Genomic DNA, 15,682 nt, shown 5'->3' with positions numbered 1-15,682 from the left:
GAGAGAGAGGAGAGAGAAAGAGAAAAAAAGGGAGAGCAAGAAAGAGAGAGATTCATAACAGGTACTAATTACCAACCTATGGCATGTTTCCCCATCTAGGAGCAATTATACTTTGATCTTTTTTGTATGCATCAGACTCCATAATCATAACCCATTGTTTCCATTCTTTTCTATTCTTTTAAATATAGCATTCTAATTCTTAGCAAATGCAGGATAAACTATAAAAATAATGTCTTCATATTTACCAAAAAAGGAATTAAAGGTAAAAAGCTGGTGACATAACTTTTTATTTGACTAAAAAAAACTTATGTTTAAAGATATATTCTTCAACACATTTACTCATACAATAATTTTTCAAGGGGTAAAATGCCATATATCCCTTGGCTTATTACATTGATTTTGGGAAGTCCTATGACTTACTAAGAGTAACAGTGATTAGTTGTGGAGACAGCAAAAAAAGTGTTGTTAATCTTTTATTAAAGCGTAGGCTTGAATTACACAAGCTCTGTAAATAATGGATTGTACACTTTGCGTAATAATTTCAATTCAGATGTGATTTGCATGAATCCAGCTCTTCTCCTAGATACTTCTCTCTCTGGCATCCTGGGTCATATGTCTGTTCATAATTCCATAGATTTCCATCACCACTTGTTCCTGTAATAATGTTATTAATATTTATATAGATTTAACACTCTAGTGAATAAATATATAAAAAAACAAAAACATAATAATGCTATAAAACGTAGGAAAATTCATTGACACAATTATATTATATTACTAATTACATCAGCTTCTATATGTAGAAAAAGACACTGATGTCTTTCAGTTACAAACTTTGGTAAGAACCAGGTTGTTACTCAGATAAAAAGATAATCTATGCATCTTATTTCCTGGAAATATTCTACAGTATAAAAAAACTAAACTTGAAAAACAATGTATTTATCTCTAAAAAGTATGGGGTAGGAGCCTATGGTGCGATGATGAATGAGTTCCTTGTTGAGTGAACTGCTTGTGAGCTGAAGTCAAGCCGGAATTTCTGGTGACCACCAGATGACTTATCAGAAGATGCCAGGAATCAGCCAGACAGAGGCAGGCAAAATGTCCATATGTGGACATCAAGGCTTTTAATGCCCATGGTGCATACTGGTCTTTTACATAAATATCTAAGAATTAAGGCATAATTTTACATCTTAATTTACATACCTAATTTTCTCACAAGTTTTGGGAGGTAGGAATTCCAAAACTGGCATCGGCGAGAGTACAGTTTTTGGTGGATCTCCCAGTTGCTTGCTTTCAGCACTGCATATTTTTCTTCTTCTTTTTTGTAAGGAAGCCAAACGAAGTCTTTTTCACTGTCACCATGAGGTGTTCTGAAATAAAAGAAAATAATAAAAATGAGAGGTTTTTTATATCTGAGAATATAGATATATCGACATCATAAAACTGCAAAATCCAAATGACGTTTCATTGCAAGGAAGCAATTTATATTTGCATAATCTGTTCATATGAAATAAATAATAGATAAACCAAACTTTTATTTACAGGGATATATAAATTATAATATATATATATATATATATATATCTTGGAGCTAAAATAATAAAAAAAAAATATTTACAAAATAGCATACCCATGTCTTGCAAAGTTGGCCCAGAATTTCATGATATTTTTACTCAAAGATTTCTCTTCTTCAGTGAAATTCCTCTCTGCAATTAGTGGTTTCCCAAACATAAATGGTAGTATGGCTCCGTGAAGAACTCCCATCCATTCAGGCCAGACCTCTTGAGAAGAGCGATGGTCAAATATGTAAAAGAACACTTTAGCTTTTTGCTTGAAAACTTCATCGGCAAAATACTTCATAGGGCAGATCATGTAATAGTCTCGTAAAATGAGTTCCATGACCTCACGGTTTTTCTCAGGGCAGTCCTCATCTTCCCAGTCTTTATATTCAAACACAATGGATTCCACTCCAAGATCACCAGCCGATGGGAAGTATCTGACCAGCCCTTCCACTAGTTGTGTTGTGGTAATCAGACTGTCGTGCTCTCTGCTAAATCCAGGTGCCCCCCATATAGGAAATGGGTTTCCATCATCTTTGGTCCCTCCCACTAAAACATCTATTTCCCTAATGCTTTGCTTTAATAAATTATTAGGAGTGTCACTCAGAAAGTCATAGTCAACAACAGGTATAATACGCGTAAGAGCATAGGGATGCTCGGTCTCAGATAAAACCTGTTTTTTGACAATATCCTTAGGGTCTACCTTTTTAAGACAAGCTATCATTGCATTATCATCGTCAGTAGGACATTCCAGTAGTTCAGCTAACTTTAATGTCAGCCTTCTGGCTCTTTTATGAGAATTGATAGCCCACGGTGCACTGACGGAACCACTTTGGACAATGGCCCTCTTAGTATAATTTTGACTTCCTGGAGAAAGTAGGTGGAAGCCCACACAAGCTGCCCCAGAGCTATGCCCAAAAAGAGTTATGGTGTTAGGATTCCCTCCAAAAGCTGCAATGTTCTCATAAACCCACTGTAAGGCTAATCTCTGATCGAATAAACCAGCATTACCTGGTGCATTTATGTTTCCTGGTAATGCTAAAAACCCCAGAGCTCCAACTCTGTAGTTCATAGATACCACAATAACCTCTTCAGAATAGACTAAAATACTTGGATCATATATATCTAAAGATGAAGTGCCTGAGAGGAAGGCCCCACCATAAATGAAGACCATAACTTGTGCAGACTTAGGCTTGGTTGATGGAACCCAGACATTCAAGTGCAGACAATCTTCACTCATTTCATTGTTAACTTGCCACATATCTGTGCCACGGAATGCTGCAGAAGCTTCATCTCTTGTCTGATAGCAGGATTTTCCATATTTAGTGGCTTCATGAATCCCTTGCCATGGTTTCCGTGGCTCTGGCTTTTTGAACCTCTGAGCACCAATAGGTGCTTCACCATATGGTATTCCTAGGTATGCTATAACTGATCCTGAAGGCACCGGTAAGTAAAAACCTCTAACCTTCCCTTGTTTTGTTTCTATAATGGTATCCTCTTCTGCTTGGGTATTGATGACAAAGACAGATATTGCAAGGAGACATAGACCAAGGTGGTAGTGCATCTTCATTCTAGATTTCAACATAATTAAATCTGTAGTAAATAAAGAGAAATCATTTAGTTTGTATGCAAAGTGAGTACTATATGTGAAAAATATGTCCAAATGACAACAATGAAGCTTGAACAACTGAGCAAAATATAAGGGTATTGATGCACTCACACGTATGTGTGCCCTATTTTGAAAAAAGATTGTCTTTAAGTATTTCTACAAATACGTTGACGGGGTGCCGCAATACGCGGGGAGAGTATCTTTATTTACTGTTTATAGCTGTTGTTATAAAACAAATATTTGCGAAAAAAGGTAGACAGGGGCATAGCTAGAAAGAAGAGGGCCCCAGGGACCCCCAATGTTATCAAGTAACATGTCCCACAGCACCACCTTTGACCCTAAACAACTAATTCTAACACACAAACTCATTCTAACACACACACTTCATCTCACACCACTTACATACTGTATATATCACTTACCTCCATCAGCATTATTATAAAGATTTCATTTAAAATAACAAGTACAATTGATGCTAGTCAATCACCTTAAAACTATGATAGTAAAATTACAACCTCATGAGTGAAATGTATTCTATTAATATTTAACTACCCAAGGTTCAAGGTTTATTATTAAACAATATTCATGTTTTCAACAATGTAGGAATAGTTTATCAAACAAGGTTAATTTATTGGAATCTTGTTATAAGACATATATATATAGATCATTTTTACATTTAGATCATTAGTTAGATCATTTTTACATTGCTTCCAATAACTGAAATAGACAATTTAAGTCTTGATTTAAAAAAGTCTTGAGAAGTCACACTGTTAATCTGCCTTACATGTTAAAGAGGTCTTAACAGTCCACTTAAAAGTATCACAAACATTACCTTCTTTATTACCTCTTCAAGAATGGCAAAAAAAATGTTTTTATTAATATTTACTTACTTGAATGGTTTTCAAAATAAGCTTGTGCCTTGTTTGTCTCAGTCTTCTCAAATAAGGACTTAGGGCTTCTCCTTTTGTGTCTTATGGACCAATAATATTAAACAAAGTATAAGTTATAGGTTTGCTAGTATAGGCAATAAAATGTTACTGAGTAACAATTTACGCTTATTTACTAAAGGTCACTAGCCTCAAACGCCTCTTATCTCTCTGGCTTATTATCCCTTCTGTAATATTGCATGTTTGTAAGGCAATTTTATTTTCATATGTTCATACTGATCAAAGCACGTATTTTGTTTAAGGAAGAAAAATTGATCCCTTTTTAATTAAAATATCTGTAGCAGCATGTGGCATATTATCGTCCAGGCCGACTATGCCTAGGCCTAAAATGCCCCTTTGCCGCATAGCTGGGTGCCTACTGGGCAATCAGCCTCCCTGCCGTGGCACTTCTCCTTGGGCTGGCTAGGGAAATTTGAGATATACTTTGTAACCAGCCCATATACACTATGGAACATTGTCTTTACATAACACAACCTCCAGTGACCTTGCACGTATCCAGGCGCTAGACATGGTAGACAACCATGATCTCTGAAAACAGTCACTTATGTTAAATACATAAACTGGCGCAGTGAGAAGTGGTAGCAAGCTGCTGGGGCCCAGCCAAGATACGTCTCTGGTAGAACCCACTTTGTTAAATGTATGAACTGGCCAGACTGGGGATGACAAGTCGGCCCAGGCACACTTTAAAGCTGGCGGGTCCCAAATGACTTAAGTGTGGTTGACGACTGGATATAAGAGGTTACGTTTTTATGTTCACTCAACCTCCTTCCTACTATCTAATTTTCCCGTAACCTGTTAAAAAACAATACGTCTGGATTAGTACAGTCCTCTTATTGTTCTGTTCTAGTATATCTTAATGTCTGTTATTATCAATTATGCATATCGCCAACCTTAATGTTGTTACATTTTTACTCTTGTCTATTTTAATAGTGCTAAGGAAAAAAATAATGCAAAATCAAGGGAGCCCCTCTGTAGCTTGACTCCATTACTGATGAAAGGCCATGACATCTAGACTATTATCTATAGATTATTTCATAACAACAGGTATGTATTATGTCATAATTCTCATGGAACTCTACCCTCATTGAGCGCCGTTCCTTGCCCTATTAGAAAAGGTAACGAACATAGCAGCTTTTATGCAAAGCTTATTAATGTAATTTAATGATTGAGATGTGGTTACGATGCATTGTCCCAGTGATGTTTAGGAAGTTAATGAGTCAAATTTGAATGATGCATAATGATCTTGGCATAGCATACTTGGTTTGGTTACAATCTTATATTTCATAGAGGAATTATTTGCATCTGGATTAAATCAAATTTCAAAACAAATCTAGTCCCCCCCCCCCCCAGCGGTTAGGTGCCAGACAGATCATAATATAAATGCAACCCTGGAAAAAATAATGAGTTTAGAGTGATCTGACTAAAGAAGCAAAGGGACAGATGCAAATATATTGAGGATGGGCATCATCGTACATATTCCTTATGTAGCCATTGAGATAGCTTTTCTATTATTTTCTGTCCCAGGAAACATGTTCATGCTTGTTGTGTTTCTAAAGGAATGGGTCAAGAACAAGAGACTTTGTATAACTCATCAGCTGCTCGGTGCAATCAGTTTCTGTAACATTCTTCATGGAGTCCTAAAAGTCAGTATGTACACTTATTTTGAAGTCAAAGGATTGCCGGCATTTCTGCAAGAGTTTGTTTCCTTTTTAATGCTTTTTGTGATTTCCTGCAACCTCTGGTTTTCGACTTGGCTCTTTGTCCACTTTTGCCTTAAAACTGTTGGTATCAATCAAAGAGTCTACATTTATCTACAAAGGAGCTTTCCCAAGATTCTTCCATGGATTCTCCTTTTATCTGTGCTTTGGAGTGTCATATTTAATATTCATATGAAGTGGTATATGGTCAATAGTTCTTCACTAAGCTATAGCTGCTCTTCTCATAACGTGTCTATGAATAGTACATTGAAGGGAATTCCTTATCAGTACAATCTTACAGTGTTTTCTATATATTTATACCGTTTATCCTGTCCTTCGGTTCAGCTTTGACAAGCATTATTTACCTGTATAGACACTTAACGCGTGTCCGGGACAATGCTGAAGGTACCAGACCCTCCAGCGTGGAAGCTCATGTCTCTGCAGTCAGGACCATAGCATCCATGTTGATTCTAAATACTCTATATTTCATTTGTTTTTTACTGTATGCATCAGGAACTTGCAATACTAACCTATTATATTTGCTTTCATGTTAGGGTCAGGTTGTAACTCTCTTGCCCCCTTTATCCTAATAAAAGGAAAGAGAAAACTAAATAATGAGCTAACTGAGAATTTTGCCTTTTGTCTTTGTGCTCGTTAAGGACTATTACTCAAATACATATATTGATAACTGGATTACTTAAATTCAAAAATATCTTCTTTGGGTTTTTTTAGTTTAGAATATTAATGCAAATGTGATTGGATATGCATGTACATTTGATCAAGCCACTTAACCTTAATATGTTAATATATGAAAATGGGCATTGGTAGATTTCAATTTCATACAGGCGAAATTTGCATCCTGGAGGAATTATATTGCAACCACAAAATAAGTCCTTTCCATTCCATTGCTGAAGGAGCCACAGAAGTGTAGCATGGAGGACATGGATCAAAGCGTAATGTCCAACATCACAATTATTGTTTTCATGAGCATTGATGTGCTTGTTTTGGTTTCTTCCACCCAAATAAATATTTTTATTCTTGTTGTAAATCTGAAGGACTGGATGAAAACGAAGAGAGCTCACATAACGGATCAGCTTGTGTCAGGAATCAGTTTCTGGAATATTTCCTATATTGTCTTGAAGATTGGCCCGTATGTCTTTCCCCTGATGATGAAAACAAAAAGTTTAAAACATGGATACCAAAAACTGTCTTCATGTATATTTTTATTTCTCACGTCCTGCAGCCTATGGTTTTGTACCTGGCTCTGTGTGCACTTCTGCCTAAAAATTGTTAACTATCATCAAAGATATTATGTCTATCTCCAAAGGAAGTCTCACAAACTTTTTCCATGGGTTCTCCTTTCATCTGTACTTTGGAGTCTCCTTAGTATATCCATTGACATGTTCGTAGCCAACGGACCATCACCGAACTTACCAAACAGTTCTTCTACTCAAAATATTGCTTCTGAAAATGAAGTTCAGAAAATATTTATTTTTAATTACCAGATGTTTTATGTGCATTGTGTTTTGGCCTTTCTTCTATTCTTCAGTTCCACTTTGGCCATCATCACTTCTTTCTACAGACACATGAAACGTATGCAGGACAATTCCGAAGGTTTTAGGCATCCCAGCATGGAGATTCATTTCCGTGCAGCCAAAACAGTGACCTCAATCTTAATCCTGAACATTTTATATTTTATTGGGATAACTATAAACTTTATGCAACATAGTATGTTTCCCAAAATTATAATTTCCATTATAATTTCCATTATTCGCTTCCTTACTTCTGTGGCCTTAGTAAAGGGAAACCGTAAACTAAATAACGCATACCAAAATTTAGCAAACTGTTGTTGCATTTAAGCATACTCTTATCAAGTGTGTACTTTATGTCCCCTTTAGTATGCCAAGACATTTTGGACAATGCGTTTGGGTAAGACCCTTTTCCCCAGTGCACAAAGCAATGTCCATAAAGCCATGGTTGGATGAGTTTATTATGGAAGAACTTGACCAGTCCTCACAGAGCTCTGACTTCAACCCCATCGAATACCTTTGGGATGAACTTGAACAGAGATTGCGAGCCAGGCCTTCTCATCCAACATCAGTGCCTGACCTCACAAACGCTCTACTGGATGAATGGGAAAAATCCCCACAGAAAAACTCCAAAATCTTGTGGAAAGCCTCCCCAGAAGAGTGGAAGCTGTCATAGCTGCAAAGGAGGGAGCAACTTCACATTAATATCTATTTATTTAGAATGCCATGTCATAAACATCCCTGTTAGTGTAATGGTCGGGTGTCCCAATACTTTTGGCCATATAGTGCATATAAGATAGCGATGGCCTAGCAATTTAAGTTGAATCACATCATTCACATAACATCAGGTTGACTGTTTGTGAATAGGCATGTCTAAAGCTGTGTTAGATTTTTGTTTATAAGTGTTGTGTTGTATAGACAGCCTTCAAACTCAAGAGGGCATTACTTTCTTGTTTCTTCATATTTATTCCAAAGTTAGTGCTACTAGTCATTGTTAAAATACATTGAGATTTTGGATCAATTGTATTATATACTATGTTTTTCAGTGAAGACAATAATATATTTCTTACTTGTTCTAGTTTTCATTATTATTATAGAAAATAAATGTTTGCACAACCTGCATGGTTTTATACTTGGATCTCATTTCATGTAGGTTTTCTTGTCAAATCATATTTCAGATACATTAATTGTGTTTTCATCGTGGTGTTACAAGAGATTCTATGAAAAACGAGGATAAGACATTCTTGTTATCCAATACTATTTTATACCAACACATTGTTACTCACCTGTCCTCGGTTCCCACGTTGCCGCAACAGCCGCCGCAGAGGAGAGGGAGACCCCCCTCCAACGCACGATTACCTCCACAGCAGCCACCACGGAGGAGAGGGAGACCCCCCTCCAACGCACGGTCACCTCCACAGCAGCCACCACGGAGGAGAGGGAGACCCCCCTCCAATGCACGGCCACCTCCGCAGCAGCCCCCACGGAGGAGAGGGAGACCCCCCTCCAATGCACGGCCACCTCCGCAGCAGCCCCCACGGAGGAGAGGGAGACCCCCCACCGCACAACCACCTCCGCAGCAGCCACCACGAGGGAGAGGGAGACCCCCCTCCACCGCAAGGCCGCTTCCGCTGCCTTCCTCTGAAGTGCCGCGCAGGAGAGGCAGACCTCCTGGTACACGGCGTCCTGCTGCTGCGCATGCGCGACCTCTAGTGGCGAACTCACATACTGGAGGAATTTATGAAGGGAGATTACGCCATCCACAAGATGGCCGCGAGTCACAGACACCGGAAGTGATGTCATGAGGGGCTGATGGGAGATTCAGACTTCCTCCGCGGTTCTCCATTTAAACCCCTCAGACCAGTTTCACCTTGCCTTCTGATGGTCGTCTATGCCTTGTGCTAGCACCCAGATAGCGTTTACCTGCCTGATTCCTGTGTTTGACCTCGGCTCGCCTGACTACGTTGTTTTCCTGTATCCTGACCTCGGCTTGTTCTTCGTTTATCCTGATCTCCTGAATCCTGACTTCGGCTACGTTTATCGGCTATCCTGCTCTCCGGAATCCTGACCTCGGCTTGTCTGAACTTGTTCTGTCTTGGAGTCCTACCTGACTACGGTATCTCCTATTTACTTGTACGTGACACACATGTATGATATTTTCTTTTTCTTTCTTAAAGTTCTGTACCCACCATTTTTGCACTTGGTTGTTTGTATACTTGGGATGTCACATGACACGCAGTGAAACCGAGGGTGTTTACTTGTGTTAGTGTATGTGTGTGTGAGCATGGATGTGTAACTGTGTGTGTGAGCATGGGTGTGTAATTTTGTGTATGTGTGAGCATGGATATGTAATTATGTGTGTGTGTGAGCATGGATGTGTAACTGTATGTGAGCATGAATGTGTACTTTTTGTATGTGAGCATGGATGTGTGTTTTTGTTTCATGGATGTGTAATTGTGTGTGTGAGCATGGATGTGTACTTTTGTGTGTGAGATTGTGAATGTGTACCTGTGTGTGTGATCATGGTTGCGTTAGTGGGGTGTGTTAGTTGGGGGGCCCAGGGTGAATTTTTGCATCAGGGCCTGGTGGTTTCTAGTTTGATAATAAATTTATTACTTTTAGTGATTAGTTTAAGATGGCATTGCTTAAATATGGAGATTTGTATTATAGTTCTATTAATGTGAATACAGAGGGATATTTTTCATGCTAATGTATTACTGTACGTAGAGCTATTTGCAAACCACACGCATGCATCCTTATGTATTTCCTTTTAAACAGAAATGGTTTGCATATTAAAATATATTTCATTTTCACATAAAACCACTGCAAGGATCACAATATAAAGTTTATTAAAAGGTGTGAAACATTTAATACATCTGATCTATAGAGTTGGGAAGATACTTTAAACAAAATCAAGATGGCTTCAAGCTTAAGCATTGTTTTAATGACCATAGATATAGTTGTTCTAATGCCGTCCATTCCGGGGAACGTATTTATTCTCGTTGTGAATATCCTGGACTGGATAAAGAATAAGAAACATTCTGCGACTGATCGGCTCATCTTTGGCATAAGTGCTGTTAACCTCCTCCACGGACTTTTGAAAGTGAACAGAAACGTGTTTCTATTGCTAAAAACGGATAACTCAAATACGGGCATGTTCCAAAAGGCATCGTCGGTTTTGCTCCTGACTTCTCTGTCTTCTAGTCTTTGGTTTTGCACCTGGCTCTGCGTCCACTTCTGCCTGAAAATTGTACATTTCAAGCAGAGGTTCTACATCTATCTCCAAAGGACTATACCCAAGAAACTTCCGTGTCTTCTCCTGCTATCCTTCTTGGGTTCTATTTCTGTGGCTGTTCCTATTGCCTGGGATGTTGTCGATAGAACGACACGGAATTTGTCACTTGTTACGTTGAATCAAGAAGCTAAACTCCTGTTTACGTTAAGACATAGGAACATTTACTCCCAACCTATCTACACTATTTATTGTTGTTTGGCTTTCGAGCTGTTTTCAAGCTCAGCTGGGAACATCATCGTATCTCTGTTCAACCACATGAAACACATGCAGGAGAACATTGAGGGGTCCAGAAGACCTAACTTGGAAGCTCATATAAGTGCGGCCAAAACTGTGACCTCTCTCTTGGTACTGAATGCTGTCTTTTTCATATGTTTAATAATAGGAATTTTTAAAGGAGGCGCTTCTTATTGGCTACAGTGTTCTTCCTTGCTAAATTCTATCTTTCATAATATCAGTGCCTTGGTACTAATAAACGGAAACCGTAAACTCCAGAATGCTCTATCCAGAGCTGTTATTTGCTACTTATCCCAGTAGACGACTCCTGTATAAAATAAATAAAATTATATTAAAATACATAAAAATAAATATAAAATAGGATGTATACCCATAATAGCCATTGACATATTTGCAATGTATTCTTTTGGAAGGCATTTTCTCAACAAATGTTTTCGTTTTTCTGTTTATGATTGGAAATCCCTGTCTCCAAAAAAGTGATTGGTCGGCATAGAAGCTAAATATAGTTTTAGGCTTTGTACTATTGTATAACATAGAACGTAATTAAAATTGTATCAATTATAATATTAAAATGGCACATTAAGTATAATGCTTAGTAATGCCTCCATACTCACTTAACTCCTAATGATCTCCGTTTCAGGTTCTACAATTATTATTATTTTAATAATAATCAATTACTATATGTCCCTTATCCCGTGTCCAATCAACCTAATTCTACATTATTTCCTTAAGTGGTTAAACATTTATATGCCATGAATTACTGCTTATTATAGCTACCAAGCATCACTTTGATTTTTTACAAGTTTATTTAAAGAGTGAAAGTACTTTAAGAGAAACAATGGGTTTTTCACCATTGTATTCATGGAGCAGGCTGGCCAAATACTGGTCCGTCCGGTTAAAAATGAGATAACTGATCATACAGGTTTTTCTTTTTAAGGACGGATGTAGGGAAAAGTGTGGAGAAAATAGTGAAATCAGCAGATGAACGATATTGATCTAATATTATAACTTGAACTTTCAAGGTGGGGTTCTAATTAACCAAATATGTATTGAGACATATATAATGAAAAAAGGAAAAATAAAAAAAGAAAAAGCATTAAAAGAAATATATATATATATATATATATATATATATATATATACACACACACACACAATCACATACTATATGGACAAAAGTATTGGGACACCTGACCATTACACCCACAGGGATTTTGATGACATCACATTCTAAAAGACATTTATATGAAGTTGCCCCCGCCCCTGCAGCTATAGTATATATAAAGATTAACTTTTATCTATTTTATTCATATATGTGGGGTGAAAACTGTGTGAGATTCAACAAAAAGACCAAAGGGACGACAACAACTGAATATCAAAGCAAAGTGATTTTCCGTAACTTTCCGAATCCCGGGGCCATGAACTATAAAAAAAGAAATGTATGAATAATGAATGCATACAAATATACATAATATGAGCCCTTTATACATTGAGTGTGTTCATTGTTGGAGTGTAATTACACTTGCATTTCAATGCAAATATATTAAGTGGTATGATTAGCAAATCATGCCTTTTACATGCAAATGTGAAGATACATTAAATGCAGGACCCATCATTCAGTGTGAGAAGTATATGTACATTTTGGCTTCAAGGAGCTTATCCACCCAACATTATCTGTTTTTGGAGTAGTTTATATTTTTGTCTTTCTCCGCAGTCATAAATTAACCCAGTCCGCGCGCATGTACATCCAAAATAATGAAAAATGTCAACCAATTAACATCTACAGCCATCATTTAATGGGAGTCCCGGGAAGAGATGTTCCAGGTTAATGTTGTGCTTTCTTTATGAATGATCTGCAGATTTGCACTTTAGTTACTTTTGATCTACTTGCTCAACTATAACATAGCAGGGAACCCAAACTATGATAAAAGCCCTGCTCCCATTGAAATTATAGGCAGAAGGACAGCCAGATAGATTTAAAGAAGATATAATAATATATCTCAAATTTTAAATAGAAGTCTATGATTGCATTTGGGTTCAGATTTAGAGAGGAGGGAGAGTTTGGGATGTGCATAATTAGATGGTTGGACATCTCTGTTCCCAGCATTATTGTGTTAATAAGCTTAATGCCTTTGCCTGTGGAAATAACGACCAAAAGGGTTAAAACACAGCCTCTGAAAGCATTTGGAGCAGAGGGAGAACACATTCAGCTTTTAGTCCTGGGGCTATGGAATCGATTACAATGCCCAAAGCCTGCTGAACCTGTTGTGTTTTGTTTTACTTTGTAATTGAGAACTAAATAAGCCGATACGCTGATTACTCAGCCTCCAAACTGGGGGAGATTTTACTTTCTACTTTGTTCTTCTGCTTTCACCTACCCTAAAAGAACAATACTCTTCAAATTATTCTCCATTAATTCCCTAATGGCTGCGAGTCCTACAAGGGAAGAATAGAAAGAAGACCGTGAGGTCTGAAAGCTTGACACTTGGCCACTAAATGGACTTGGACACCAGCAAGACAGCAAATTATAAAGATTTTTACGGTTCTTAAACCAGTAGACTATAAAAGAGTGAAAAGCGTTTGTCCTTTTGTCAAAGTTTTATTATGTAGTAAGAGATGCTGACTGTACCACAAACAGGTCAATCATTTCATTATACCTGGAAATAACGTTCACACCAAAAAACGATCAGGTTAACTGAGGCGTAAATAGCTTTAAATCCGACATATATATGGGAAATCAGAATCCTTCAAAAATGATGAACATCTGATCGAACGAAGATATTATTTGGCTCAATCATTCGGTACCACGTGTTCTGTCTAAAAACACAGGGGGTGTCCTTGTTCATGGAAATGTTTGTCCTTAACCCAAAAATGGAATGCAACATTTCAGGAAACGGTTGCCAACACTTACTTCAAAGACGAATTGCCAATCTGATGTCAACATGACCAGGTCAAGTAGATTCACAAGAAGAATGAATAAGTTCCTATGAAATAATGTCACCGAAGCCACAACGTACAAGATGACATCGAACATGTTGCTTTGACTAGTCATTTTTTGAGGTTAATAAAATGAAGAGGTGCTATTATAGGTATAGGTAAAAGGAATCCCTATATTTTGTCAATACCAAACATACTTGATATAAATAATCAATAACAAAAGAGTAAAAAATGAATATGCTAATTCTGCAAACAAAAAATATTTTATTTGTTTAAAATAACTCATTGATAATGGTGATATTGTCTGATGATGTCATGATGATGTCATTTACGTGATGCATAATGTCATCTGCAAAGCAAGGCAGAAACTAGGACTAACTTGTCTTTAGCATCAAACTGTGTACTTTTATTATTGTTATAATTGGTTGATTTTAAGGGTGCAAATCATGTATACAATGCTCATTATCCTTATTCTATGTTTATATAATTCTAATTTTTTTTATTTAAAAGTATCCCTAACAGACAAGATGTTATCTTTTTAGCATTTTTCTTTTCTTATATAACAACAGAAACCAAAACCCAGAAAAAGTGTTGGTGCCCTTGCCTGTTTTGTGCAGAAAACTGAGCAGGGACACAAGAAAGGAGGATTTTTTCCCCAATAATCAGTAAAAAAGAAAAAAAAAAGCAGACATTTTATATGTTGCCCCTGTTAACATCGAATAATTTACAAATTATTGGATGTCAACAAGGGCAACATGGAAAATGTTTGCCTAAGGCCATGTTCAGTTTACTGTTTCCTTTTATTAGAGTCAAAGAACTCAAGATATGGAATATGGAAATAAAACAGGATGATGAATGTAACCAGTTAAAGTCCCATCTACACAAAGTAGCTACGAGGACAGAAGGGAAATAAAGAATACTCAGGGTCAAGAGAGAGGTCACAGTTTTGGCTGCACGGACGTGAGCTTCCACGCTTGGGCTTCGAGAACCTTCAGCGTTGCCTTGCATCATCTTCATGTGTCTATAGAGAGAGATGACGATGGTCAAAGCCGAACTGAAGAACAGGAAAAAAGCCAAAGAGGAAATCGTACTGTGGATTGGTAGATGGTAGAGGTATTTTAGTTTTGTCAACATATTGACGGACACAGTTTCGTAAGAGTCATGGAGAGTTGCATTATATGTATCACCCAATGCCACAGGCAGACTCACCAAGAAAGAGCCAAGTATGGACTTAAGAACAAGAAAGGGAAATATCCTGTTGAAATTCCTCTGTAGGCCGACGTACATCCGCTGGTTGATGTTAACGATTTTTAGACAGAAGTAAACACAAAGCCAAGTGCAAAACCAGATATTGCAGGACATTACGGTAAGAAACATGACGGTTCCATACTTCTGAATTTCATTTACACCGTGAGCGTGTCCTTCTAAAACATAATTCAAATAACTTACAGTTTTCAGAAATCCATGGCAAAGGTTGCAGACACTAATCCCAAATATAAGATGTTCGGTCACATGGAGTTTCTTATTCTGTATCCAATCCAGGCCATTCACAAAAATGAATAGGTTTCCAGGGATTGAAGCCACCAAAGCAAATACATCAAAAGCTATTATCCCAATATTAAGGGCATTTAACGACATCTTTTCTCAGACCTTCCACCGGACTCTTACTCCAGAACGTTTCACGGCAAATGTGCGCTGCTTATTTGTGTACATTGTATCCTATATCTCCCACATCGCAGAAAAAAACATAAGCTAAAGTAAAGAGCAGACGTGAAACATGCAAATCTTGGCTTTGTTAAAATGAAGAACCCTTAACCTTCCATTTACATTTTTTGCTTATAATAACTTTGCTTAGGAATCATGGAAATAACGTTC

General features: G+C 37.4%; 1 protein-coding gene across 1 annotated transcript; it reads right to left on the bottom strand.

Moving 5' to 3' along the window:
* Positions 1-541: 541 nt before the first annotated feature.
* On the bottom strand, positions 542-15,445 carry LOC149284712 (cholinesterase-like). Its single transcript, XM_089496332.1, has 4 exons — positions 14,728-15,445; positions 1,631-3,152; positions 1,204-1,370; positions 542-654 (listed from the first exon to the last, which is right to left on the bottom strand). Exons 1-4 carry the CDS (start codon positions 15,443-15,445, stop codon positions 542-544), a joined length of 2,520 nt encoding a protein of 839 aa, XP_089352458.1.
* Positions 15,446-15,682: the final 237 nt, after the last annotated feature.

Source organism: Sceloporus occidentalis, unplaced genomic scaffold (genome assembly GCF_023333645.1).
Source record: "Sceloporus occidentalis isolate IW3139 unplaced genomic scaffold, rSceOcc1.0.p SCAF_89, whole genome shotgun sequence".
Classification (NCBI taxonomy): Eukaryota; Metazoa; Chordata; class Lepidosauria; order Squamata; family Phrynosomatidae; genus Sceloporus; species Sceloporus occidentalis.
The sequence above is the reverse complement of the archived record's forward strand: the minus strand, read 5'-3'. Positions and strand labels throughout refer to the sequence as shown.